Source organism: Anolis sagrei, chromosome X (genome assembly GCF_037176765.1).
Source record: "Anolis sagrei isolate rAnoSag1 chromosome X, rAnoSag1.mat, whole genome shotgun sequence".
NCBI classification, from domain to species: Eukaryota; Metazoa; Chordata; class Lepidosauria; order Squamata; family Dactyloidae; genus Anolis; species Anolis sagrei.
The window spans coordinates 97,325,032-97,351,134 of record NC_090034.1 but is presented as its reverse complement, the minus strand read 5'-3'; the positions used below and the strand labels follow the sequence as shown (position 1 = coordinate 97,351,134).

At 44.9% G+C, this 26,103-nt stretch overlaps 2 protein-coding genes across 4 annotated transcripts in view; both read right to left on the bottom strand.

The window, feature by feature from the left end:
• LOC137094912 (rho-related GTP-binding protein RhoU-like) overlaps positions 1–26,103 on the bottom strand; it is a 277,821-nt gene that overhangs the window by 197,516 nt on the left and 54,202 nt on the right. The gene's annotated exons all lie outside the window — the stretch shown is intronic.
• Positions 222–25,758, bottom strand: LOC137094907 (prolyl hydroxylase EGLN2-like). 3 transcript variants are annotated; one of them, XM_067460882.1, is made up of 6 exons: positions 25,585–25,756; positions 18,281–19,019; positions 4,732–4,851; positions 3,624–3,760; positions 1,838–1,905; positions 222–887 (listed from the first exon to the last, which is right to left on the bottom strand). In XM_067460882.1, the coding sequence occupies exons 2-6, from the start codon at positions 18,833–18,835 to the stop codon at positions 832–834; spliced, it is 936 nt and encodes a 311-aa protein (XP_067316983.1). In that variant the 5' UTR covers positions 18,836–19,019; positions 25,585–25,756; the 3' UTR covers positions 222–831. The 3 variants fall into 3 exon arrangements, with proteins under 3 accessions (XP_067316983.1, XP_067316984.1, XP_067316985.1); XM_067460883.1 differs by having other exon boundaries at positions 25,606–25,756; XM_067460884.1 differs by lacking the exon at positions 4,732–4,851 and having other exon boundaries at positions 25,585–25,758.

Sequence of the window (26,103 nt, the reverse complement as noted above, 5' to 3'; positions counted from 1 at the left end):
CAACTTGCTTCTGACATAATAAATAAATAATTTAGCTTGTAGTTGAGATTCCTATAGACTTCCTACTTTACAGAATAGAGGAAAAGGACACAGACTAGGGAACACTGCCAATTCTTCTCCTACAATGAGCTTGGTCCACGCACCACCTTCCCAAAGGAGGCAATGAAGATCTGAGAGACTTCCTCTGTCCCTTCCTTCCACAAAGAAGACAACCAACAGTGATTTTTTTCATGAGGTAATGTTTATTCCATCCCATCTCAGAGTCCAAACCACAGTACCTTCTCACTCTCCCCACCCCTCCATCCAAACTTGGTTTAAAAGTGCCCCTCCGCAGCCATTTTTGCCCTGCTCTGCCCCACTCCCTCTTTCCCTGCTCTCTGAAGACTCAAGATGGATTCAAGTGAGTGGAATCAAGCAAAGAGAGCAGTATTATAGGTGGGAAACGGAGCATGGTGGAGATCCATAAATGGCCAAGGTGCCGCCTTATAAACTGGAGGCATCTTGGTCATAGGAAGAAATGCAAAAGAGGCCTTAACGGAGAGGCCATCCCTAGAGACTACGTTGCCTACGCAACTTAAGCACACACAAACACAGGTGTGCACACCCTTGCTCCTCAGGGCCCACCTCTCCCCCAGGAACCCCTTTCTCCTCCTCCTCCCCTTCTTCTTCTTCCTCCTGGGTTAGGGCCAGACTGCCTCCGGCCAGGGTTGGAAAAGGACAGCAGCAACTTCAGCAGCAGCGATAGCAGCAGCGGCAACGGGCAGCTTGAAATGGCCAAAGAAAGGGGCAGCTCTTTGGCGCGCAATTCTCAGCGGTATCCCCGGATGTTGGTCATGTAGGTCCGTTGGTTTGAGTCGCTGGAGCAGGTTCTCCCGTCTGAGCAGTGGCTGCAAGAGAGGAAAAGGGAAACGGGTCACATGGTTTTCTTGGCAAACTTTGTCTGTGAGGCAGAGAGAGTTGCCCAAGGTCTCTGTCCATGGTCCAATTGGGACTGAAACCCCGGTCTCCAGAATCATAGTCCAATGGCCAAAATCACCACTTTGGAAGGACGAGGGACTTGTCAGTGTTGGGGAATCTGAGCTGCTAGGCTCAAAAATAACCTTAGTTGAGGCAATTCCACTTAAATCTAGCAGAGTACCAGGAGTATACTCCATGCACTACAAATAAGATATGTGCAGTGTGCATAGGAATTCATGTTTCTTCAAATTATAGTCTGACCCTCCAACAGTTTGAAGGATTGTGACCTGGCCCTCTGTTTAAAAAGTTTGAGGACCCCTGGTTTAGGCTGTTCCAATAGTCATTGCACATAACTCCATATTTATGTATTGCACAAGAACTCCAAAGGCTTGATCAAAAAGCCATGTTTTCCTTTTCTTATGGAAGATCAGGAGGGAGAGGGCTGACCTAATATCCCTGGCAAGAGAATTTCACAGCCGAGGAACCACCACTGAGAAGACCCTGTCTCTCGTCCCCAACAGTCGCACCTGTGAAGGAGGTGGGACTGAGAGGAGGGCTTCCCCAGACTATCTTAGGCTCCAACGTGGTTCATTGGGAGAGATCCGTTTGGGCAGGTAAGCTGGGCTGCATTAGTTTAGGGCAGTGGTTCTCAACCTGTGGGTCCCCAGGTGTTTTGGCCTACAACTCCCAGAAATCCCAGCCAGTTTACCAGCTGTTAGGATTTCTGGGAGTTGAAGGCCAAAACATCTGGGGACCCCAGGTTGAGAACCACAGGTTGAAAGCTTTATAGGCTAAAGCAAGGACTTTGAATTGTGCTCAGTAGCAGACTGGCAGCCAGTGGAGCCAATGCAACAGGGGGTTGTGTGCTCCCTATACGTACCCAGCTGGTGTCTGCCTTTGGCTTCTGCCCGCTCCTTGGCATCAAAATACCAGACTGTGATGGCGTACCTGAGAAAGATATACAATAATATAGATGGGTTCCTGAATGAAATGCATATAACAAAAATAACACTTGTATAACATAAACAATGATATAATTCAACAACAGTATATAAACATTGCTGCACTGTTAACCTCACAGCGACAACAAACAATATGGTGCAAACTTTTAGTACAGTCATATCTTCTTATAAGTAGCTTGTGGATCAGCCGACCACGACCGGTTTCGGCCTACCTCAGGCCTTCCTCTGGTAGAAAAATTATACACTTGAAAGTGTGTTCTCCTCGGGAGATACAAAATTTTTTGTTGGTATATGATACTCTGCTCTAAGTTGGGTTCTGGCTGCGAGTACTCATTGTTTGTTGTCGCTGTGAGGTTAACAGTGCAGCATGTTTATATACTGTTGTTGAATTGTGGTCGGCTGATCCACAAGCTACTTATAAGAAGATACGACTGTACTAAAAGTTTGCACCATATTGTTTGTTGTCGCTGTGAGGTTAACAGTGCAGCATGTTTATATACTGTACCTGAGAAAGACACAAACACAGATGAGTAAGCAGATGCCAGTTTGTCAGGCGAAGGGACCAGAAGGCAAAGAATGACTGGCAGCATTAGCTGAGGCCAGGAAGGAAGTGTCAGTCAAAAGACTGGCAAGGAGAGTGGAAATACGCAAATAACCTGGCTGAGAGTTTTTCCATGCCATTCAACTGAAAGGAGCACGCCACTGGAGGGCACCAGCAACAAGTATCTCTTTAGTTCAAAGGGGGCTTGTACAGAGGAAAAGCAAAGCTGATTATGTCCCACATCATAAAGGGAAAACAGGGTGCAAACTGTATCAGTACGTATTTATTTATTTACTTACTAGCCATCCCCTGCCATGCATTGCTGTGGCCCACATGGCGGTCCTATGTGGGAGGTTTGGCCGAGTTCTATCGTTGGTGGGGTTCAGAATGCTCTGTGATTGTAGGTGAACTATAAATCACAGCAACTACAACTCCCAAATGTCAAGATTCTATCTCCCCAAACTCCACCAGTGTTCACATTTGGGCATATTGAGTATTCGTGTAGAGTTTGGTCCAGATCCATCATTGTTTGAGTCCACAGTGATCTCTGGATGTAGGTGAACTACAACTCCAAAACCAAAGGACACTGCCCACCAAACCCTTCCAGTATTTTCTGTTGGTCATGAGAGAATTGTGTGCCAAGTTTGGTTCAATTCTATCGTTGGTAGGGTTCAGAGTGTTCTTTGATTGAAGGTGAACTATAAATCCCAGCAACTGCAACTCCCAAATGACAAAATCAATTTTTTGAGTGAAAGATATACATTGGGTTGTTAGGTGTCTTGTGTCCAAATTTGGTGTCAATTCCCCCAGTGGTTTTTGAGTTCTGTTAATCCCACAAACAGAACTATTAATCCCACAGGTTGAGAACCACAGCAGTGGTTCTCAACCTGTGGGTCCCCAGGTGTTTTGGGCTGGAACCACAGCAGTGGTTCTCAACCTGTGGGTCCCCAGGTGTTTTGGCCTACAACTCCCAGAAATCCCAGCCAGTTTACCAGCTGTTTACCAGTTTACCATTACATGTTTATTTATATAGATTATACAATCAGCCCTCAGTAGCACCGATCCACAAGCTTTGACTGCCAGAAAACTCCTTGTCCCTTTCCCTACTCAATTTCAACAATAAAACAAAACCAATAACCAGTAAACTTGACCTCCTGCATTACCTTGTAGCATAGGCTGGCTTCACTTCATGCGGGTTGCGTCGGTCAGACCAGAAGATGAGCAACCGGTCAAAGATGGGTTCGATGTTGGCCACCACCTCTCGGCCCTGCGGGTAGATTTGCAGGATGCCGCCATGGACCTGGTTGGGAAACGGAGAAGCAAGAAAGGGTCTGTGAGCAGTGCAGATACCCAAAGTCATTTCTGCACATGTTCAGAAGCACAAACAGATCGTCAATTCCACATCAGAGGCAATGGTTAGCTAGTTAGTTTCCTCATTAGTGGGGCTGGGATTCCACTCCAGAGTTTAATGCAAACTTTCAGAGTTATTACAAATGCTCGACTTGTTTAGAAAGATAGGGTTCTGCACTTTGGAGAGCAGTAATGGTGCATCTGCACTGTGGAATTGATGCAGTTTGGTACCATTTTAACAATCATGGCTTAATCCTATAGAAAAAAGAGATGTGCAGTTTGCCCAGCACTCTTTGTTGTCAGCAAAAAAGCTTGCAAAACTGCAACTCCTATGATTCCATAGCACTAAACCATGGCCACTGTATCAATTCTACAGTGTACACCAGACATGGGCGAACTTTGGCCCTCCAGATGTTTTGGACTTCAACTCCCACCATTCCTAACAGCCTCAGCCCCTTCCTTTTCCCCCTCAGCCGCTTAAGCGGCTGAGGGGGAAAAGGAAAGGGCCTGAGGCTGTTAGGAATGGTGGGAGTTGAAGTCTAAAACATCTGGAGGACTAAAGTTTGCCCATGCCTGGTGTAGACGCACCCTAAACTCAGAACAGATCTCCTGCCCTTTATTGACATAGATGTCACCACCGACCACTATCCCCCAATCCAAATCTAAGTCCCGCTGCCTTTTCATCTCCGCCTCCTCTTCTGCAAGGACCAGAAGGGCATCCCACAAGTTCTGTCCGTGGAAGTGAGCCCTGGCAGAACTGGACATCCCAATGGACAGCAAGGAGCAAACAGTGAAGGGGAAGGAGTGAGGAAAATCCACATCACAAAGGAAGTAACCAGTGCCATGCATGAAACTGTGACCGATGCTGGGAGCATGCCCTCCGCCCACCTCTGCCTCCCTCCCACCGGCTCTATCACCTACCTTACTATCCCACTGTCGGTTTAGGTAATAAATGCATGTGACGCAGCGCCCATCTCCGTGAGGGTTGTCCACGTGTCGCACGTAACCCATGCCGTTGCCAGGGTAGCATGCCACCATGGCCTGGAGGGAAGGAGGGAACGAAAGAGGAGGGGGGTTCATTGACCGGGACAGGACCAAAACCGCTCACAGATCTGCCAATGCCTCCCTTACTTTGAGCCCAACCTTCCACTGTCTTTGCCAAAGTTGATCAGCAGCCATGACTCCCTCCCTGATCACCTGGGGAGAAGAGTAAATCTATTCTAAGTGACTAAGGGTGGATCCATACTGTATTATTATTATTATTATTATTATTATTATTATTATTATTATTATTATATTTGGGTTGCTGTGAGTTTTTCAGGCTGCATGGCCATGTTCCAGTAGCATTCTCTCCTGATGTTTTGCCTGCATCTGTGGCTGGCATCCTCAGAGATTGTGAGATCTGTTGGAAACTAGGAAAATGGGGTTTATATATCTGTGGAAAGTCCAGGGTGGGAGAAAGAACTCTTGTCTGTTGGAGCTAGGTGTGAATGTTTCAGTTGGCCACCTTGATTAGCATTGAATGGCCTAGCAGTTTCAAGGTCTGACTTCTTACTGCCTGGGGGAATCCTTTGTTGAGATGCGAGTCGAGTGTATATATATGTGTCTGTGTATGTGTGGAATGTCCAGGATGGGAGTGAAAACCCTTGTCTGTGTAAAGCAAGTGTGAATGTTGCAATTGGCAAGCTTGATTAGCATTGAATGGCCTTGTAGCTTCAAAGCCTGGCTGCTTCCTGCCTGGGGAATCCTTTGTTGGGAGGTGTTAGCTTACCCTGATTGTTTCCTGTCAGGAATTCTTCTGTTTTTTGAGTGCTGCTCTTTATTTACTGCCCTGATTTTAGAGGGTTTTTTAAATACTGGCAGCCAGATTTTGTTTTCATGCTTTCCTCCTTTCTGTTGAAATTGTTCACGTGTTTGTGGATTTCAATGGCTTCTCTATGTAGTCTGACATGATAGTTGTAATTGGCAAGTTTCAATAGCATTAAGTAGCCATGAAGTTGCAAAGCCAATAAATAAGGATAACTTCACAGAGGTAGTCTGACTGTTGTTGCCTGGAGGCATCCTCTGTTTGGGAGGTGTTAACTGGCAATTTGATTGTTTGCTATCTGGAGTTCCCCTGTTTTTGAACAGTGATCCTTATTTACTGTCTTGATTCTGGTGGTTTTTAATACTGGTAACCAGATTTTGTTCATTTTCATGGTTTCCTCCTTTCTGTTGAAATTTTGGCCTTGCTCGTAGATTTCAATGGCTTCTCTCTGTAGTCTGACATGATGGTTGTCCGAGAGGCCTAGAATTTTTATGTTCTCAAGTAATATCACGTGCTCTGCTATAGCTTCACCGCTATTCAATGCTATTCAATCTTGCTAACTACAACAGTCACGCTTGCTGTACACAGATAAAGGTTATTTTCCCACCCTGGATATTATTTTGTGTGTGTGTGTGTGTGTGTGTGTGCACGCGCGCACTCCACTTGATGCATCTCCAACAGACTTCTGAAGATGCCAGCCACAGATGCAGGCGAAACATCTCAGCACTCCCTATTTTAAAGTGAAGGAGAGGCCACATGGATGGATCGATGAAAAGCTCTGAATCCTACTGTTTGGAGCTTCAGAGGAGATCCCAACTAGTCAAGACTCACTGCATGAACTACAAGAGTGTATGCTGGTTCAGTGGGTCTGTTACAGGTACAGCAGTCATGGATAGGACTCAATGTCCAGCTTGTCTCAAAAATTCAGCTTGTCTCAAAAACAACCTTCCCAACAGCAGAATTGGCCAGTCTGTAGTCTGTCCCAAGATCAGCATGCAACAAAGGAGTGGGGTGATAAGTGGGGAGAGAAAGGAGGAGAGGAACATCCAGGAGAAGAATGCAGGGGTGTCTTAGACACTGGCATGTTTGATCAAGTCAGAGTCAGAAGGCACTCTAAACATGGACTGCTGAACCCATGCATTTCGCCTTCATCAATGTACAAGAATCAAGTCTCCCTTTTGGACTGCAGGTTCTAATGGTAAACCCTATAGGAGTGTGTGCATGCATATATATATGCCAAATACCTAATATTCAAATATATTACAGCAGAGGCAGGCAGCAAACAATCCTCTAGACCAGTGGTTCTCAACCTTCCTAATGCCGCGACCCCTTAATACGCCTCCTCATGTTGTGGTGACCCCCAAACATAACGTTATTTTTGTTGCTACTTTATAATAGTAATTTTGCTACTGTTATGAATCATAATGTAAATATCTGGTACGCAGGATGTATTTTCATTCACTGGCCCAAATACCCAAAATGCCCAAATTTGAATACAGGTGAGGTTGGGGTTGATTTTGTCATTTGGGAGTTGTAGTCGTGGGATTTATAGTTCCCCTACAATCAAGGAGCATTCTGTACTCCACCGACGATGGAATTGAACCAAACTTGGCACACAGAACTCCCATGACCAACAAAAAATACTGGAAAGATTTGGTGGGCATTGACCTTGAGTTTTGGAGTTGTAGTTCACCTACATCCAGAGAGCACTGTGGACTCAAACAATGATGGATCTGGACCAAACTTGACACGAATCCTCAATATTCCCAAATGTGAACACTGGTGGAGTTTCAGGGAAATAGACATTGACATTTGGGAGTTGTAGTTGCTGGGATTTATAGTTCACCTACAATCAGAGAGTATTCTGAACCCCACCAACAATAGAACTGCGCCAAACTTCCCACACAGAACCCCCAGAAAATACTGTGTTTTCTGATGGTCTTTGGCGACCCCTCTGACACTCCCTCGTCCTGACCCCCAGGTTGAGAAATGCTGGTGTGTGTGTGTGTGTATGTATATATATATTTCTCCAAATACCTAAACACTCAGATATGTTAGAGTAGAGAAATGGAGCAAACAATCCTCTAGGTAAGCAATATAACCTCCAGGCACTATGATCCAGAAGACACCCAATCTTTCCTCTAACCTCCACATCTAACACACATATAAACATATACATACATATAAAAGCTTTGGATAGCACAGTGAAGGGTTCACACACCCATGATATTTGTTTTGGTCTCTGTTCCCCAGTCCAGAAGATTTGCACCTAATTTTCTGTCCTTGTGATAATCTAATTTTGAAAAATGTTGTTTGCTGTGGAAACAAGGATTGGGGACGAAGCTTCAGTGAAGACCCCTTTTTCCCATGATAATTCTCTCAGGACTGAATTTCCCTTCCAAGGGGTAGATTTCTCTCACTTCCTGTCGTCTCACCACCGTTCTTAACTTATGTGCCCTTTGTAAGTTGGGTATTTGTAACTTGCCTGTATTAAATAATAGGCGTAATATGAGCTCCCCCTATCAGCTCCAGCTCCCCATGCGGGGACATAAGAGAAGCCTCCCACGAGGATGGTAAAAAACATCAAAACATCTTGGTGTTCCCTGGGCAACGTCCTTGCAGATGGCCAATTCTCTCACAACAGAAGTGACTTGCAGTTTTTCAAGTCACTCCTGATAACAGGGGAAAAAATCTGATCAGGTTATGACAAATGCAAGATACTCCACTTTGGCAGGAAAAACGAAATGCAAAGATACAAAATGGGGGACGCCTGGCTCGAGAGCAGTACGTGTGAAAAAGATCTTGGAGTCCTCGTGGACAACAACTTAAACATGAGCCAACAATGTGATGTGGCGGCAAAAAAAGCCAATGGGATTTTGGCCTGCATCAATAGGAGCATAGTGTCTAGATCCAGGGAAGTAATGCTACCCCTCTATTATGCCTTGGTTAGACCACACCTGGAATATTGTGTCCAATTCTGGGCACCACAATTCAAGAGAGATATTGACAAGCTGGAATGTGTTCAGAGGAAGGCGACTAAAATGATCAAGGGTCTGGAGAACAAGCCCTATGAGGAGCGGCTTAAGGAGCTGGGCATGTTTAGCCTGAAGAAGAGAAGGCTGAGAGGAGACATGATGAGGGCCCATGTATAAATATGTGAGAGGAAGCCACAGGGAGGAGGGAGCAAGCTTGTTTTCTGCTTCCTTGGAGACCAGGACGCGGAACAATGGCTTCAAACTACAAGAGAGGAGATTCCATCTGAACATGAGGAAGAACTTCCTGACTGTGAGAGCCGTTCAGCAGTGGAACTCTCTGCCCCGGAGTGTGGTGGAGGCTCCTTCTTTGGAAGCTTTTAAACAGAGGCTGGATGGCCATCTGTCAGGGGTGATTTGAATGCAATATTCCTGCTTCTTGGCAGGGGTTTGGACTTGATGGCCCATGAGGTCTCTTCCAACTCTTTGATTCTTTGATTTGAATGCATTAATACATGGGAATGTAGTTTATGTTTTAGAGAAAAGTAATGGCAGACCATCTCTGAGTATTCCTTGCCTATGAAAGACCTATTAAATTCATGCAGCAACATGTTGTGTTTGGTATGTGCGTGCAAGCGCACCAGAAGCGACTTGCAGACAGCCAATTCTCTCACAACAGAAGCGACTTGCAGTTTCTCAAGTCAATCCTGACACACAAAAAATAATAATTGACAGCTAGAAGCCTATGACTTGGGGAAAAGTGGGATACAAACAAAAAGAATAATTCCCTTTTCCCACTCTGAAAAATAAGACGTGATTAAGATGTGAAGGCATCCTGGAACACACCTCACCTTTTGTCACAACAAAGACAGGAGAGGAAGAGTTGGAAGACGGCTTTGTTTATTTTCTGCAGTAAAGGAAGAAAGCAAGACCCGTCAAGGAATCTACTCCTTGAAAGCTAATGTGGACATATGAGAAAGTAGTGAATTCCCCTTCTCCGACTCTCCAAGGCGTCTTGCCTCCAATCGGCTCCCCTCCAGAAAGGACAGGGAGGAGACGGCAAACGCTGTCCCCACCCTGTGCACCCTCCTGGTTGAGGCTGGTGCGTCCTGTTCCCTCGCTGTTCCTGGGAGCACCAAGGACATCGAGTCCCCGTGACGCAGGATCCGTCCCCCCTCCCTCTTCCCTTCCCGGGCTTGACCCACGTGGGATGCTCTTGCAAGGGTCACCCGAGGACAGGCAGCTGCCCCTGCGAGAGCCGTCTTGCCGCTGTGCAATTAAGCAGCGCCCGATAAAGAGGATGCCAGATAAGGAGCCATTGTGCCACCAGGCAGGAGGCAAGCGATGGGACCCACGCTTGTTGTCATTCTTTGGCGGATGGAAGAAACGACTCACCAGCTATTCGGCTGCTCTGTTCCCTCTCCTCCTCCCTTTGCAGCCTCTAGTAGGGTCACGCCAGGTCAAGAGAAAGGGCTGCATCCGTTTGAAAGGAATAGGGAAAGTAATAGGACTCAAGCTGCCAATTACTAATTATGACATAAGGTTTAATATGCTGTTTACAACGAGCATGGGCAAACTTCAGCCCTCTAAGTGTTTTGGACTTCAACTCCCATAATTCCTAACAGCCTCAGGCCCTTTCCTGATTTCCCTTCAGCTGCTTTACATTGTGTGTGTAAGGAGTGACTTGAGAAACTGCAAGTCGCTTCTGGTGTGAGAGAATTGGCCGTCTGCAAGGGCATTGCCCAAGGGACAGCCCCTTCCTTTTCCCCCTCAGCTGCTTAAGGTTTTGTGTGTTTGTGTGTGTGTCAGAAGTGACTTGAGAAACTGCAAGTCGCTTCTGGTGTGAGAGAATTGGCCGTCTGCAAGGGCATTGCCCAGGGGACAGCCCCTTCCTTTTCCCCCTCAGCTGCTTAAGGTTTTGTGTGTGTGTGTGTGTCAGGAGTGACTTGAGAAACTGCAAATCGCTTCTGGTGTGTGAGAATTATCCATCTGCAAGAACATTGCCCAGGGGACACATGGATGTTTTTGATGTTTTACCATCAAAATGTTTTATCAAGCTGCCAATTACTAATTATGACATAATATGCAATATGCTGTTTACAATGAGCATGGGCAAACTTTAAGTGTTTTGGACTTCAACTCCCATAATTCCTAACAGCCTCAGGCCCCTTTCTTTCCCCCTTTCAGCCGCTTAAGGTTTTGTTTTTTGTTTTGTGTGTGTGTGTCAGGAGCAACTTGAGAAACTGCAAGTCGCTTCTGGTGTGAGAGAATTAGCCGTCTGCGAGGATGTTGCCCAGGGGACGCCTGGATGTTTTTGATGTTTTACCATCCTCGTGGGAGGCTTCTCTCATGTCCCCGCATGAGGAGCTGGAGCTGATAGAGGGAGCTCGTCCGTGCTCTCCCCTGATTCGAACCTGCGACCTGTCGGTCTTCAGTCCTGCCAGCACAGGGGTTTAACCCACTGCGCCACCAGGGGCTCCATATACAATATTATGATGTAATGCAATACAGCTGGAGCTGACAGAGGGAGCTCATCTGCATTCTCCCCAGATTCAAACCTCTCACCTGTTGGTCTTCAGTCCTGCCAGCACAAGGGTTTAACCCATTGCGCCACTGGGGGCTCTTAAGGTTGAGAAACATTGATATAAGGGGTATTTTATTGTGCTTACTAGAAGTTCCCTGCCACGCATTGCTGTGGCCCACTTTGTGTGTGTATATATATATATGTGTGTGTGTATATGTGTGTGTATATGTGTATAGATGTGTGTTTGTGTATATATGTGGTTTACGCATGCGTGCTGTGGCCCGGTCTGTGTATATGTGTTGTTTGTGTATATATGTGTGTATATATTTGTATATATGTGTGTTTGTGTATATGTATGATTTTGAGCATGCGTGCTGTGGCCCAGTCTGTGTATATGTGTTGTGTGTGTATATATGTGTGTATATATTTGTGTTTGTGTATATGCATGGTTTTGAGCATTTGGGCTGTGGCCCAGTCTGTGTATATGTGTTTTGTGTGTGTATATGTGTGTAAATATATTTGTGTATATATGTTTTTGTGCATGTGTTGTAATGCATTTTTTTAGCTTTTAAAGTCTCTTCTGTTGTGTTTTTCAGTGTTTTTATGAGTGATGGTCATTTGTTGGCCTGATAGGCGCATTGTGTCCAAATTTGGTGGCAATTCGCCCACTGGTTTTTGAGTTATGTTAATCCCACAAAGGAATATTACATTGTCGAAGGCTTTTATGGCCAGAATCACTGGGTTGTTGTAGGTTTTTTGGGGCTATATGGCCATGGTCTAGAGGCATTCTCTCCTGACGTTTCGCCTGCATCTATGGCAAGCATCCTCAGATACATACCAGGAGAGAATGCCTCTAGACCATGGCCATATAGCCCAAAAAAACCTACAACAACCTGAACATTACATTTTTATTTATATAGATTGATCACCCAAGGATTTGGGTTTTAAAATTAAGAAAAGTAGTTGTTGTGTGCTTTCTGATCTAAAGCAACCCTAAGATAAACCGATCATGTTGTTTTGCCAGGGGAAGGTTCTTTTTAGGCTGACAACTCTCATCATCCTCAGTCGCCTTGGTGAACTGCTACAGAAGGGCAGGGATGTGCTCCTGAAATGTCACTCTTCCAAGTGGGCTGTTACAGCAATCTGTGTCCAAACAGACACCGGATGACCTTGTATCTTTTAGGGGAGGACGTGGATTGGAAGGAAGAAAACGTTCTTCGTAACTTGACACCCCATGCTGGCTCCTTGCCTTTTCAGATTACAGTTATATCTCAGCGAACAAAGGAGACCTATTCCTGGGCATTACTGCTTCTACAGAAAATTGGGCACCAAAGGCAAAACATTATATGAGGGTCGAATGAAAACTAATGCCTCCACCTTCGTTACTTGGGTTTGGATGGGAATATTTTAATAAATCAAATGCAGAAATAATCCTTAGAATGTGCTCTTTAACTTCCACTATTCACTTTTCTGCATAATCACCAGACAATTGGATACATTTCTGCCAATGATGATCAAGTTTTCTGAAGCCGTCACGGAAGACATCAACACTCTGCTTCCACAACCAGCGTCTTGGTTCTCTCAACCTCTTCATCAGAAGCATAATGATGTCCCCGCAGATCTTCTTTCATTATTGGGAACAGATGGAAGTCAGACGATGCTAAGTCTGAACTCTATGGAGGATGTTGTACAGTGGTGAGATCCAGTCTCTGAAGTTTCAAGTCTGTGCGCTTTCATTTCAGGCGTCAGCATCCTGGGTACCCATCATGCACAGATCTTCCAATAGCCAAGCAAAGCAATATGTGACCCACACGTTCTTGTGAAATGCCGATTAGGCTTGAAATTTCTCTCCAAGTGATACGACAATCGTCCTGAATCAATCTGACAACCTTTTGCTTGTGAAACTCTGTGGCTGCTGTCACAGGACATCCAACTCTTTGTCACGCAAGTCAGATGTTCCCACCTCAACATCTTTAAACTTACTTGCTCAACAATGCACAGTCCTCACATCAACACAATTACCATAAACAGCTTGCATTCTCTGATGATTTTCCTTTGGGGTGACACCTTCTTCTGTCAAGAATTCAATGACTGCACATTGCTTAAGTCGCATTGGCCGACTGTCTGCGCAGGGTTCCATACCTCGCACTTTAACAACACAACCGTTCAATGCTAAGGCTTCCCGCCAAAATGGAACTGTAGAGGAGAGTCTACTGAACAAACCAGTACCTGCCGCATACCAGTACTGACATTGTTGAGGAATTACGAAGGTGGAGGCATTACTTTTCATTCGACCCTCGTATGATTTTAGATAACAATCCTGATTTAAGTGGAGTCAGACCAGAGAATGCATCCGCACTATAGAATTTAATGCAGTTCCAACACTTTAACTGTCTTGGCTCAATACTATGGAATCATGGAAGTTGTAATTTTGCAACATCTTTAACTTCTCTGGCATGGAAAGCTGGAGTCTCACCAAACTGCAACTCTCAGGATTTTGTAGCATTGAGCCACGGGAGTTAAAGTAGTGTCATAGAATCTACTTTACTGAACTGTATAGAGGATGTCATACAGTTCTTGCTTTTGGGTCTAATATTTGTGCATTTGGGAAGGGGGTGGTGGGAAGGAAGAACAGAGTTGGAAGAGACCTCATGGGCCATCCAGTCCAACCTCCTGCCAAGAAGAAAAATCGCATTCAAATCACCCCTGACAGATGGCCATCCAGCCTATGCTTAAAAGCCTCCAAAGGAGGAGCCTCCACCACACTCCGCGGCAGAGAGTTCCACTGTTGAACAGCTCTCACACTCAGGAAGTTCTTTGTAATGTTTAGATGGAATCTCCTTTATTGTAGTTTAAAGCCATTGTTCTGCGTCCTAGTCTCCAGAGCAGCAGAAAGCAAACTTGCTCCCTCCTCCCTATGACTTCCTCTCACATATTTATAAATGGTTATCATTGTCTCCTCTCAGCCTTCTCTTCTTCAGGCTGAACATGTCTAGCTCTTTAAGCCGCTCCTCATAGGGCTTGTTCCCCAGACCCTTGATCATTTTAATCGCCCTCCTCTGGACACATTCCAGCTTACAGTCAACATCTCCCTTCAATTGTGGTGCCCAGAATTGGACACAGTATTCCAGATGTGGTCTAACCAAGGCAGAATAGAGGGGTAGCATGACTTCCCTGGATCTAGGCACTACTATTGATGCAGGCCAACATCCTGTTGGCTTTTTTTGCCGCCGCATCTCCGCATGTCAAACTGCATTGATTTGATGGTGAAGTTGCATCCTTTGAGTGTGGTTTTTGAAAGGCAGATTTTTTTAAAAAAAAAAAAATGCCAAGCCTATGGAGGAAACTGTCTGCTGTCCCTCTTTGACCTGTTTTGCTTTGATACTTGTTTGGGACTAGGACCAGACACAAGATCTTTCTCCGTTGGAGCAAAACAGGAGGAGGTTTACATTGCAGTTTGTTTCCTAGCGCTGAAAGCGATCCCTCTTTTCCAGGAAGGCCTCAGATGCCTTCGACTGTTCCTGGAATTCCAGTGGGCCTCCTCCCAAAGCTGGGTCTGCTTGTGAAGCAATGCCTTGGCTTTTGGGTCTAATATTTGTGCATTCGGCAAGGAGGCGGTGGGAAGGAAGAACAGTGAAGCGTGTGTAATATAATGAGAAAGTGCCTATATTCTTTGTGATTGATTTTGGGCGGCAAATGTGAAAGGATGTCACATATTCTATTTTCCAAAATTGTGCAAATGAGTGGCAGAGATAGTGACACCACTGGTTCTATTTAATACACAAAGTTACTGAAAATATTTTTTACATATTTGCCTTCAGGCTATGAATGCAAAGTGTATAGGAAACATACATGCATTTTGTGTTTGGAATTAGGTCCCACATCCAAGATTATATATACTGAAATATTCCAAATTCCAAAACACTTCTGATCCCAAGCATCTCAAATAAGAGTTATTCAATCTATATAAATAAAAATGTAATATTCATTTGTGGGATTAACATAACACAGAAACTACTGGGTGAATTGACACCAGATTTGGACACAATATACCTCTCAGGCCAACGAGTGACCATCACTCATAAAAACACTGGAAAACATAGCAGAAGAGACTTTAAAAGCAAAAAAATACAACACATACACATATATATATACACACACACACACACAAAACACATATACACAGACTGGATCACAGCAACATGTGGCAGGGAACAGCTAGTCTATATAAATAAAAATGTAATGTTTGTTTGTGGGATTAACATAACTCAAAAACCACTGGGTGAATTGACACCAAATTTGGACACAATACACCTATCAGGCCAACGAGTGACCATCATTCATAAAAACACTGAAAAACACAGCAGAAGAGACTTAAAAACCTAAAAAACAAAAATTACATTACAACGCATGCACAAAATCACATATATATATACGCAAACACACATATGCCCATATACACACACAAAATACATATACACAGACTGGGCCACAGCAACACGTGGCAGGAGACGGCTAGTTTACATATATATTTGTGTGTGTTTTTGTATGTGTGTGTATACAAGTACAGCATATACTGTATACCTCCAAGGGCACGTGGGTAGCATGACTGCATGGAGTGCCATTACCTTCCCGCCAGAGCGGTACCTATTGATCTACTCACATTTGCATTTTTTTGAACTGCTAGGTTGGTAGAAACTGGGGCTGACAGAAGGAGCTCATGCTACTCTCCCCATTCGAACCTGTGACTTTTGGGTCAGCAAGTTCAGCAGCTCAGTGGTTTAACCCACGGCACCACCGGGGGCTCTGGCATAGCAGGTATTTGTGCCAAATTTGGTCCAGTGAATGAAAATACATCCTGCATATCAGATACTTACATTACGATTCGTAACAGTAGCAAAATTGCTGTTATGAAGTAGCAGCGAACATAATTTTATGGTTTGGGGTCACCACAACATGAGGGGCTATAATAAGGGGTCAGCAGCATCAGGAAGGTTGAGAACCACTGAGATAGAGGGTTGGGTTTGTCCACTGCTGATGTAGAGGAAAGGCTCTCCGGAAAGAGAACGAAGCCACATTCTGGGGTCAAAGTGCTGCTGGCACAAAAGGAAACCGCCGTCAGCACTGGAAACTGTCAGAGAGGGATGTGCGAAGGCGTCACCTAGACAACCCCAGCAGGAAATCGAGCCCACTGGCTTGTTCAAATCGGCTGGTGTTGGGGGGAGAGAGGATCATGGGATTGACAGCCTTTCCAAGCCAGGGCTGACCAGGCCAGCAACCTTTCCCCTTGCGCCCTGAAGTTGCATAATGGAAAGGCCATGCCATGCAGCTTCCTCCCTGGCTTGATTTAAACTTTGGACAATCCAGGAAAGGCTTCATCGAGGCTGCCCATCCTCCAAAACAATCCTTCCCAATGTAATTCCATCATGAACCAAGCAATTCCAACATAGACAAATGCACAAAGAAAATACTCCCAGTAAAAGTGGATTTTTAAGGGGAGGACAAGTGATAGCAATTCTAAGAAATTGTCATGTTATTCTGTTATACCAAGTACTGCCCTGAGTTTCCAGGAAAGACAGAAAGCAAAGGAAACTTGTGAATATGGCGCCCAGTGCTTGGCAGAATGGGAAAAAATAATTACTAGAAAAGCACTGTATTACACAATGAACAGACAAAAACAAGAGAAAAAGAAGGCATCTTTCTCGGCTGACTTTCAGTTAAGCAACCAAACTAGGTCTCCAAACAGCTTCCAACTCTTTTTACGAACCCACAAATTAAACTTTTGGAGCTCTACCAATTTCTCCAGGCCAATGTTTCTCAACCTTCCTAATGCCGCGACCCCTTAATATAGCTCCTCATGTTGCAATGACCTCGAACCACACAATTATTTTTGTTGCTACTTCGTAACTGTAATTTTGCTATTCCTATGAATCATAATTTAAGTACCTGATATGCAGAATATATTTTCATTCACTGGACCAAATTTGGCACAAATACCCAATACACCCAAATTTGAATACTGGTGGGTTGGGGCGGGGGTGAGGGGAGGGATTGTTTTTGTCATTTGGGAGTTGTAGTTGCTGGGATTTATAGTTCAGCTACAATCAAAGAGCATTTTGAACTCCATCAACGATGGAAATGAACCAAACTTGGCACACAGAATTCACATGATGAACAGAAAATATTGGAAGGGTTTGGTGGGCATTTAACTTGAGTTTTAGAGTTGTAGTTCTTCTACATCCAGAGAGCACTGTGGAGTCAAACAATGATGAATCTGGACCAAACTTGGCACAAAAACTCAATATGCCCAAATGTGAACACTGGTAGAGTTTGGGGGAAACAGACCTTGACATTTGGGAGTCATAGTTACTGGGATTTATAGTTCACCTACAATCAAAGAGCACTCTGAACCCCACCGATGAGAGAATTGGGCCAAACTTCTCACACAGATCCCCCATGACCAACAGAAAATACTGTGCTTTCTGATGGTCTTTGGTGACCCCTCTGACACTCGTCAAAAAGGGGTCCCAATCCCCAGGTTGAGAAACGTTTCTCTAGGCACTTTCACAAGGGATTTAGAAATAAGATATAAACCCTTCTCTGGAATGAACCTTTTTGAGGAGCAAAGGAAGCACTCTGCATACGTCCAGAGGCACTCTGACCTTGATTATACTTTCCCTCATCATCCACATCCTAGCCTGAAATGTCAGGGATTCTATACAGTCATAAAATTCCAGTTCTAGCAAAAGTGACTCTATTAGTTCTGGTTAAGGAACCAGATATCTAAAAGCATAGTTGTAATTATCTTCAACTCAAAGAATAAAAAATGCAGAGGCGTTTGTTCTTTCTCAAATAAGCAGGAAGGCTTTTGTTTCTCCTTCGTTGCACCAGGATACAAAATATATACAAAATACAAACTTTACAGCTTCTTCCTCACTACTCACAGCAATTATCCAACACACCATCTGTCCCTCATCAAACTTACTCAACATAACTACAAGCTATATACTACTTTCATTGCATTGACCAACACACCTTAATGACAGTGGCTTAACTCTTTTATAGGTGGTTAAACCAAAGGGATTAACTGTGCTTTCACTTAGAAAATGCCAGGTAAATTCCAAATCCTGAAAATGCAACCCAAGTCTTTGATCAGACGTGACTCACCTTGGTCCTGCCATTAATATTGTACTCGCCCAGCTTGCCGGCGCAATGCATGATGAGCTCGTCGATACGTGCCATGAGCGTCCCAATCGCTTGGCAGCCAGGCTCCTGGCCTTCTACCCAAGCGATCTGGTCTCCCCGAATGCTGCGGGAAGGCACTGTTTTCTGGCTCACCAGTTGCCCATCGCGGAATTTACCACTGCGGTTGAGACCCTCCACTTCAGCCAATATCTGGCTCCCCAAAGCCTCCCCGAGAAAAGAGTCCTTGACGCAAATCCCGTAAAAGTTCATACAAGGCACCACATAGTCCAAGGCTAGCCGGTGGACAGGCACACGGCTCTCCACAGGATCGGGACCCCGGTGACGCTTGGACGCCCCTTCGCCCGCAGAGTCGCCATTGTCCAGCCGGCGCCGCTTGGGCTCCCGGTGCCCATTCAGCGCAAGCAGGAGCAAACCCCCGACAGCCGAGCCTTCGCCCTCCAAGGAGCATGCCTCCCGCCCCATATTCTGGCAGGATACACCTAGTGTGGGGGGCTGTGGAGGGTTGGAGCCCTCCATGTCATGTCCTGCAGGGGGGTCGCGGGGTGGGCCGTCGCCATGGCTCGGCCGTCTCTTGCGCCAATACAGCGGTGTTGGCCAGTGCGGTGTGGTCAGCCCAAAGGGTGATGGAGCACCTCAAGGATCCAGATCATCAGAAGAAGGGGTTGGTGCTGTTTCATTTAGGGGAGGTCAACACCTGTGCCTAGAATTGAAAAGAATATATAGATATAAGCAAACAGAATACATGCAATCTTTTTCATTAGAGCTGACTCTCAGGACCCTTCTATACTGACATGTAAAATTATTATTATTATTATTATTATTATTATTATTATTTTACTGACATAAAAGCACAGTATGTCACAGCAAATTTTTATTCCTGGACTGCAACTCCCAGCAATCCTCCAGATACATAGATTAGATATAGGTAGGTAGGTAGGTAGGTAGGTAGATGGATCAGGAGGACTGATGGGAGTTGCAGTCCAAGAATAGGTAGAGAAGGAAGAATGAGGAGAAAGAGGAAGGGAAAGAAAGGAGGGATGGAAGGGAAGAAGGGAAGAAGGGAAGAAGGGAAGGAAGGAAGTAAGGAAGGAAGGAAGGAAGGAAGGGAAGGAAGGAAGAAAAAAGGGAAGGAATGGAAGAGGGAGGGAGGGAGGGAGGGAGGAAGTAGAGAAAGAAAGAAGAGAAAGAGGGAGGGAAGGAAGGAGAGGAAGAAAGAAAAAGGGAAGGAATGAAAGAGGGAGGAAGGGAGGGAAGGAAGGAAGGAAGGAAGGAAGGAAGGAAGCAGAGAAAGAAAGAAGAGAAAGAGGGAGGGATGGAGGGAGGGAGGGAGGGATGGAGGGAGGGAGGGAGGGAGGGAAGGAAGGAAGGAGAGGAAGGAGAGGAAGAAAGGAAAAAGGGAAGGAATGAAAGAGGGAGGGAAGGAAGGAAGTAGAGAAAGAAAGAAGAGAAAGAGGGAGGGAGGGAGGGAGGGAGGGAGGGAGGGAGGGAGGGAGGGAGGGAAGGAAGGAAGGAAGGAAGGAAGGAAGGAAGGAAGGAAGGAAGGAAGGAGAGGAAGAAAGAAAAAAGGGAAGGAATGAAAGAGGGAGGGAAGGAAGGAAGTAGAGAAAGAAAGGAGAGAAAGAGGGAGAGAAGGAAAGAAGTAGAGAAAGAAAGAAGAGAAAGAGGGAGGGAGGGAGGGAGGGAAGGAAGGAGAGGAAGAAAGAAAAAAGGGAAGGAATGAAAGAGGGAGGGAAGGAAGGAAGTAGAGAAAGAAAGGAGAGAAAGAGGGAGGGAAGATTAGCCACAGCAATGCGTGGTGGGTACAGCTAGTAGTAAACTAAAACATGAGTGAAACATTACAACATATACCCTAAAAAAGCAATTATGATACAATTACATTAAAATGGCTAACACCAGTACGCTTAAGATGTATTGATTGAATTATCATCCTAAACCATTTCATACCACAAACTGAAGGCAAACTTAAATGTAAAACTGCCAAGTATTGACTGAAGGCAAACTTAAATGTAAAACTGCCAAGTATTATTTCTTGGATTCCTGTTGGTTGCTTGAAAGTGCTGGTTCCTTGAATTCCAGCTAACGGGGAGTCTATTATAATTCCTTTTTATTCACTGTACTAGTTATGTAATGTATTTTGTCAAAAAGCACGTGACGTTCTTAACTGAAGAAGTTCATAATCAAACACGCAGCTTCAGCTTCGGAACATTATCCCAATGTACTGTGTATCTATAAGAGGCATGAGTAAACTTGGGCCCTCCAGGTGTTTTGGACTTCAACTCCCACAATTCCTAGCAGCCGGTAGGCTGCTAGGAATTGTGGGAGTTGAAGTCCAAAACACCTGGAGGGTCCAAGTTTGCCCATGCCTGATCTATGACAATATAAGTTTGGTAACATACTACCAACTTTCGCAATGTCATTTAAAAACAGTAATAATACCAAAATAATATGAAGTAGAAAAGATCCAATTCTGTTTTCCAAGATTTCCTTGAACCTTCAATACCCTAAAGGCATCTTGTAGCAATTCTGGGCAATACAATTTAAGGGAGATGTTCAATCTAAGCTGGAATGTGTCCTGAGGAGGGTGACTAAAATGATCAAGGGTCTGGAGAACAAGCCCTATGAGGAGCGGCTTAAAGAGCTTGGCATTTTTAGCCTGCAGAAGAGAAGACTGAGAAGAGACTTAATGAGGGTTATGGATCAAGAGGTGAGGGGAACTCATAGGGAGGAGGGAGCACGGAGACTAGGACACAGAACAATAATAAACTTTATTTATACCCCACCACCATCTCCCCAAAGGGGACTCGGGGTGGCTAACATGAGGCCAAGCCCAAAAAATACAACACTGCACAATAAAATACAGAATTGCAGACTACAATGGCTTCAAACGACAGGAAAGGAGATTCCACCTGAATATGAGGAAGAACTTCCTAACAGTGAGAGCTGTTCAGCAGTGGAACTCTCTGCCACAGGGTGTAGTAGAGGCTCCTTTGTTGGAGGCTTTTGAAAAGAGGCTGGATGGCCATCTGTCGGGGGTGCTTTGAATGCGATTTTCCTTTTTCTTAGCAGGGGGTTGGACTGGATGACCTACGAGGTCTCTTCCAACCCTATAATTCTATAAAGTCGGCCCTGGTTAGTATTTTGATGGGAGACCATAAACAAATCCTGTAAGCTATGTTTCATAAGAAGGAACTGGCAGAACCACCTCTGATTATTACTTGCTTACGAAAACATATGCCTTCTGGATATGAATACAACCTGAAACACATTTGTCCTATATCCCAGTAATTAGATCCAAACCTATAGATTGCTGCACCAGGTGACACCAATTCCAGTTGTTTAGACGTGTTAGTGTGGGGATAAGAGACCTTCCAAGCTCCTTAAACAGTGCTTGGAAAGAATTCTGCTTGGGGGAAAAAAACCTGCAAAGCATTTGCTGTCAGTTTGAGTTAACAAAGCTGGCACTAGATCTCATTCGGGATAAGGCACGTTCCTATGAGTTCATCCATTGGGTTGCTGCGAGTTTTCCAGACTGTAAGGCCATGCTCCGGAAGCATTCTCTCTTGACGTTTCACCCACATCTATGGCAGGCATCCTCAGACTGAGGTCTGTTGGAAACTAGGCAAGTAAGGTTTTTATATCTGTTTTAATGTCCAGGGTGGGAGAAAGAACTCTTGTCTGCTGGAGGCAAGTGTGAATGTTGCAAATTGCCATCTTGATTAGCATTTAATGTTCTTGCAGCTTCAAAGACTGGGTGCTTCCTGCCTGGGGGAATGGCCATCTTGATTAGCATTTAATGGCCTTGCAGCTTCAAAGCCTGGGTGGTTCCCTCCTGGGAGAATGGCCATCTTGGTTAGCATTTAATGGCCTTGCAGCTTCAAAGCCTGGGTGCTTCCTGACTGGGGGAATGGCCATCTTGATTAGCATTTAATGGCCTTGCAGCTTCAAAGCCTGGGTGGTTCCCTCCTGGGAGAATGACCATCTTGATTAGCATTTAATGGCCTTGCAGCTTCAAAGACTGGATGCTTCCCGCCTGGGGGAATGGCCATCTTGATTATTATTTAATGGCCTTGCAGCTTCAAAGCCTGGGTGGTTCCCTCCTGGGAGAATGGCCATCTTGATTAGCATTTAATGGCCTTGCAGCTTCAAAGCCTGGGTGCCTCCTGCCTGGGGGAATGGCCATCTTGATTAGCATTCAATGGCCTTGCAGCTTCAAAGCCTGGATGCGTCCTGCCTGGGGGAATCTTTTATTTGGAGGTGTTCGATAGCCCTGATTGATTGTCTGGAATTCCCCTGCTTTTTGAGTGTTGCTCTTTATTTACAGTACTGATTTTAGGGTTTTTTTTTTAAATACTGGCAGCCAGAGTTTGCTCATTTTCATTGTTTCCTTCTTTCTGTTGAAACTGTCCATTAAAAAGTTCATTCAATAATATATGGAATCCTACTGAGTCCTGAGAGTTGTAGTTTGAGAAGATGCTGGCACTAGAAACGAGGACTACAAAAGACCTTGCAAACCTTGTATTACTATGGATTGGATGTCATCCCCTATGATGATTATTATGATTATGATTATTGGGTTGCTGTGAGTTTTCCAGGCTGTTTGGCCATGTTTCAGAACCATCCTCTTCTCACAACCTGACATGAAATAATCAGGGCGAGTTAACACCTCCCAACAAAGGATTACCCCGGACAGAAATCAGCCAGGCTTTGAAGCTGCAAGACTGTAAGTGGTCCAGCATTTCTATGTTCTCAAAAATATGCTGTGTTCAGGACAGTAAATAACAAGCAACACTCAAAAACAGGGGAATTCAGACAAGAATTAATGACAGCCAGCTAACACCTCCCAACAAAGGATCCCGCAAGGCAGCAACAAGTCAAGCTTTGAAGCTACAAGATAATTCAATCCTAATCAAGATGACCAATTGCAACATTCACACTTGCCTCAAGCAGACATGGATTCTTTCTTTCACCCTGGACATTATTCCACAGATATATAAACCCTACTTGCCTAGTTTCCAACAGACCTCACAAATTCTGAGGATGCCTCCCATAGATGTGGACTAAATGTCAGGAGAGAATGCTTCTGGAATATAATAGCCACACAGCCCAGAAAACTCACAGCAACCCAGTGATTCTAGCCATGAAAGCCTTCAACAACATAAAGAAATATTATTTCCTGGTGTTTCGGTATTTGTGTGTCTAATAGTCCCAGTAAAAAGTTCCTGGTTTCAGTCTTACTTTGTTTTTTATTATGTTTTCAATATCAATATGTACTTTTTTCCAAAAGGCTTTCGCCTTTGGGCAAGTCCACCATATATGATAACAGGTGAATGTTTAGATATTTGAAAGGATGACACATTAAGCGAGTTTATTCTCTGCTACTCTGGAAACTAGAACATAGCTTCCAATATGCCTCACAACCTCTGAGGATGCCTGTCATAGATAGGGGTGAAACGTCAGGAGAGAGTGCTTCTGGAATATAATAGTCAAACAGTTCAGAAAACTCACAGCAACCCAGAGATTCCAGCCATGAAAGCATTCAACAACATATTATTATTATTATTATTATTATTATTATTAATTGCATAGCATAAAGCCTTTGCAATTAAAAATGGCATCAAACCAAATGGACAATGACCTCTCCTCTGATGACACGTTAAGCGAGTTTATTCTCTGCTGCTCTGGAAACAAGAACATAGTTTCCAATATGCCTCACAACCTCTGAAGATGCCTGTCATAGATGGGGGTGAAACGTCAGGAGAGAGTGCTTCTGGAATATAATAGCCACACAGTTCGGAAAACTCACAGCAACCCAAAGATTCCAGCCATGAAAGCATTCAACAACATCTTATTATTATTATTATTACTACTACTACTATTAATTGCATAGCATTAAGCCTTTGCAATTAAAAGTGCCATCCAACTGCATGGACAATGACCTCTCCTTTGACCATATGGAAGGGCCAGCAAGATGGCCAGGATGGGGGCGAAACATCAGGAGAGAGTGCTTCTGGAATATAATAGCCACACAGCCTGGAAAACGCACAGCAACTCAGAGATTCCAGCCATGAAAGCATTCAACGACATCATATTATTAATAATAATAATTGCATAGCATTAAGCCCTTGCAATTAAAAGTGGCCTCCAACTGCATGGACAATGACCTCTCCTCTGACCATATGGAAGGGCCAGCAAGAATGGCCAGGATGGGGGCGAAACGTCAGGAGAGAGTGCTTCTGGAACATAGCCACACAGCTCGGAAAACTCACAGCAACCCAGAGATTCCAGCCATGAAAGCCTTCAACAACAACATATTATTATTACTATGACCTCTCCTCTGACCACATGGAAGGGCCAGCAAGATGGCCAGGATGGGGGTGAAACGTCAGGAGAGAGTGCTTCTGGAACATAGCCACACAGCTTGGAAAACTCACAGCAATCCAGAGATTCCAGCCATTAAAGCGTTCAACAACATGTTATTATTATTATTATTATTAATTGCATAGCATTAAGCCTTTGCAATTAAAAGTGGCACCCAACTGCATGGACAATGACCTCTCCTCTGACCACATGGAAGGGCCAGCAAGATGGCCAGGATGGGGGCGAAACGTCAGGAGATAGTGCTTCTGGAACATAGCCACACAGTTTGGAAAACTCACAGCAACCCAGAGATTCCAGCCATGAAAGCCTTCAATAACAACATATTATTAATATTAATAATAATAATTGCATAGCATTAAGCCTTTGCAATTAAAAGTGGCATCCAGCTGCATGGCCAATGACCTCTCCTCTGACCACATGGAAGGGCCAGCAAGATGGCCAGGAAGGGAAACAAAGCCATTGCAGCCTCCAAAGGCAGGAGTTCCCGACTTTCGCCGGACGCTTCTTTTGAGCCTGGAGTTGGGCTCCTCTGCTCAGGCTCAGGAACCCTCTTGCAAGCGCACTCTCTCAGCTTCAGAGGGAGGCATTGCCCGACCCTTTCTGAGCAAACCACGCTGAGAAAAGGAAAGGGAAAACACTGCGGGGAGGGCTTGGAAAACAACACGCAGAAAAAGAGAGAGAGAGCAAGCAGCCGCAAAAAGGCAGCCAGGAAGCCTCCAAGTTGCAGTTTCGTAAGGAGCGGGAACCGGGACTGGTTTGCTGGGGGACAGAGCAAGCCTAGCCTAGCTTGGGCTCCAAATACAGCCAAACAAGGGGCTAGTCCTCAGTGCAAAAGGGGAGACAAAGAAGGCTGTAAATATACCCAAGCATGCTCATTTTCTCCTTACCTATAGCGCACTTGGACTCACCGGGATTGGGATCATTCCTCTTCCTCCTCCTCTTGTTCTTTCGCTTCTTTTTCCTCCTCCTCCTCCTGTTTTGTGTGCAACCCGGGGCCCCACCTGAAGCCCAGCCCGGCTGCCAGAGGAGGAGCCCGGCCCTGGAAGGAGGAACCTCCTCCTCCTCACTTGAAGCCCGCCTCCTTTGCTTTGCACCGCCCAGAAAGCCTCCAAAAAGGGGCAAAGCGTGCCTCTGAGCATGTGCAGAGGGAAGGAGCCAGGACAGAGGCGCTCTCAGGGGCAGGGGATTCAAGATAGGGCCTCTTGTGCCCAATAATTTTATATATATATATATATACACACACACACATAAATATACTAGCCATCCCCTGCCACACGTTGCTGTGGCTCAGTCTGTGTATGTGTTTTGTGTGTGTATATATTTGTGTATATGTGTGTTTGCCTATATATATGTGGTTTTGTATATGTGTTGTAATGTATTTTTGGGTTTTATTGCTTTTTTAAAGT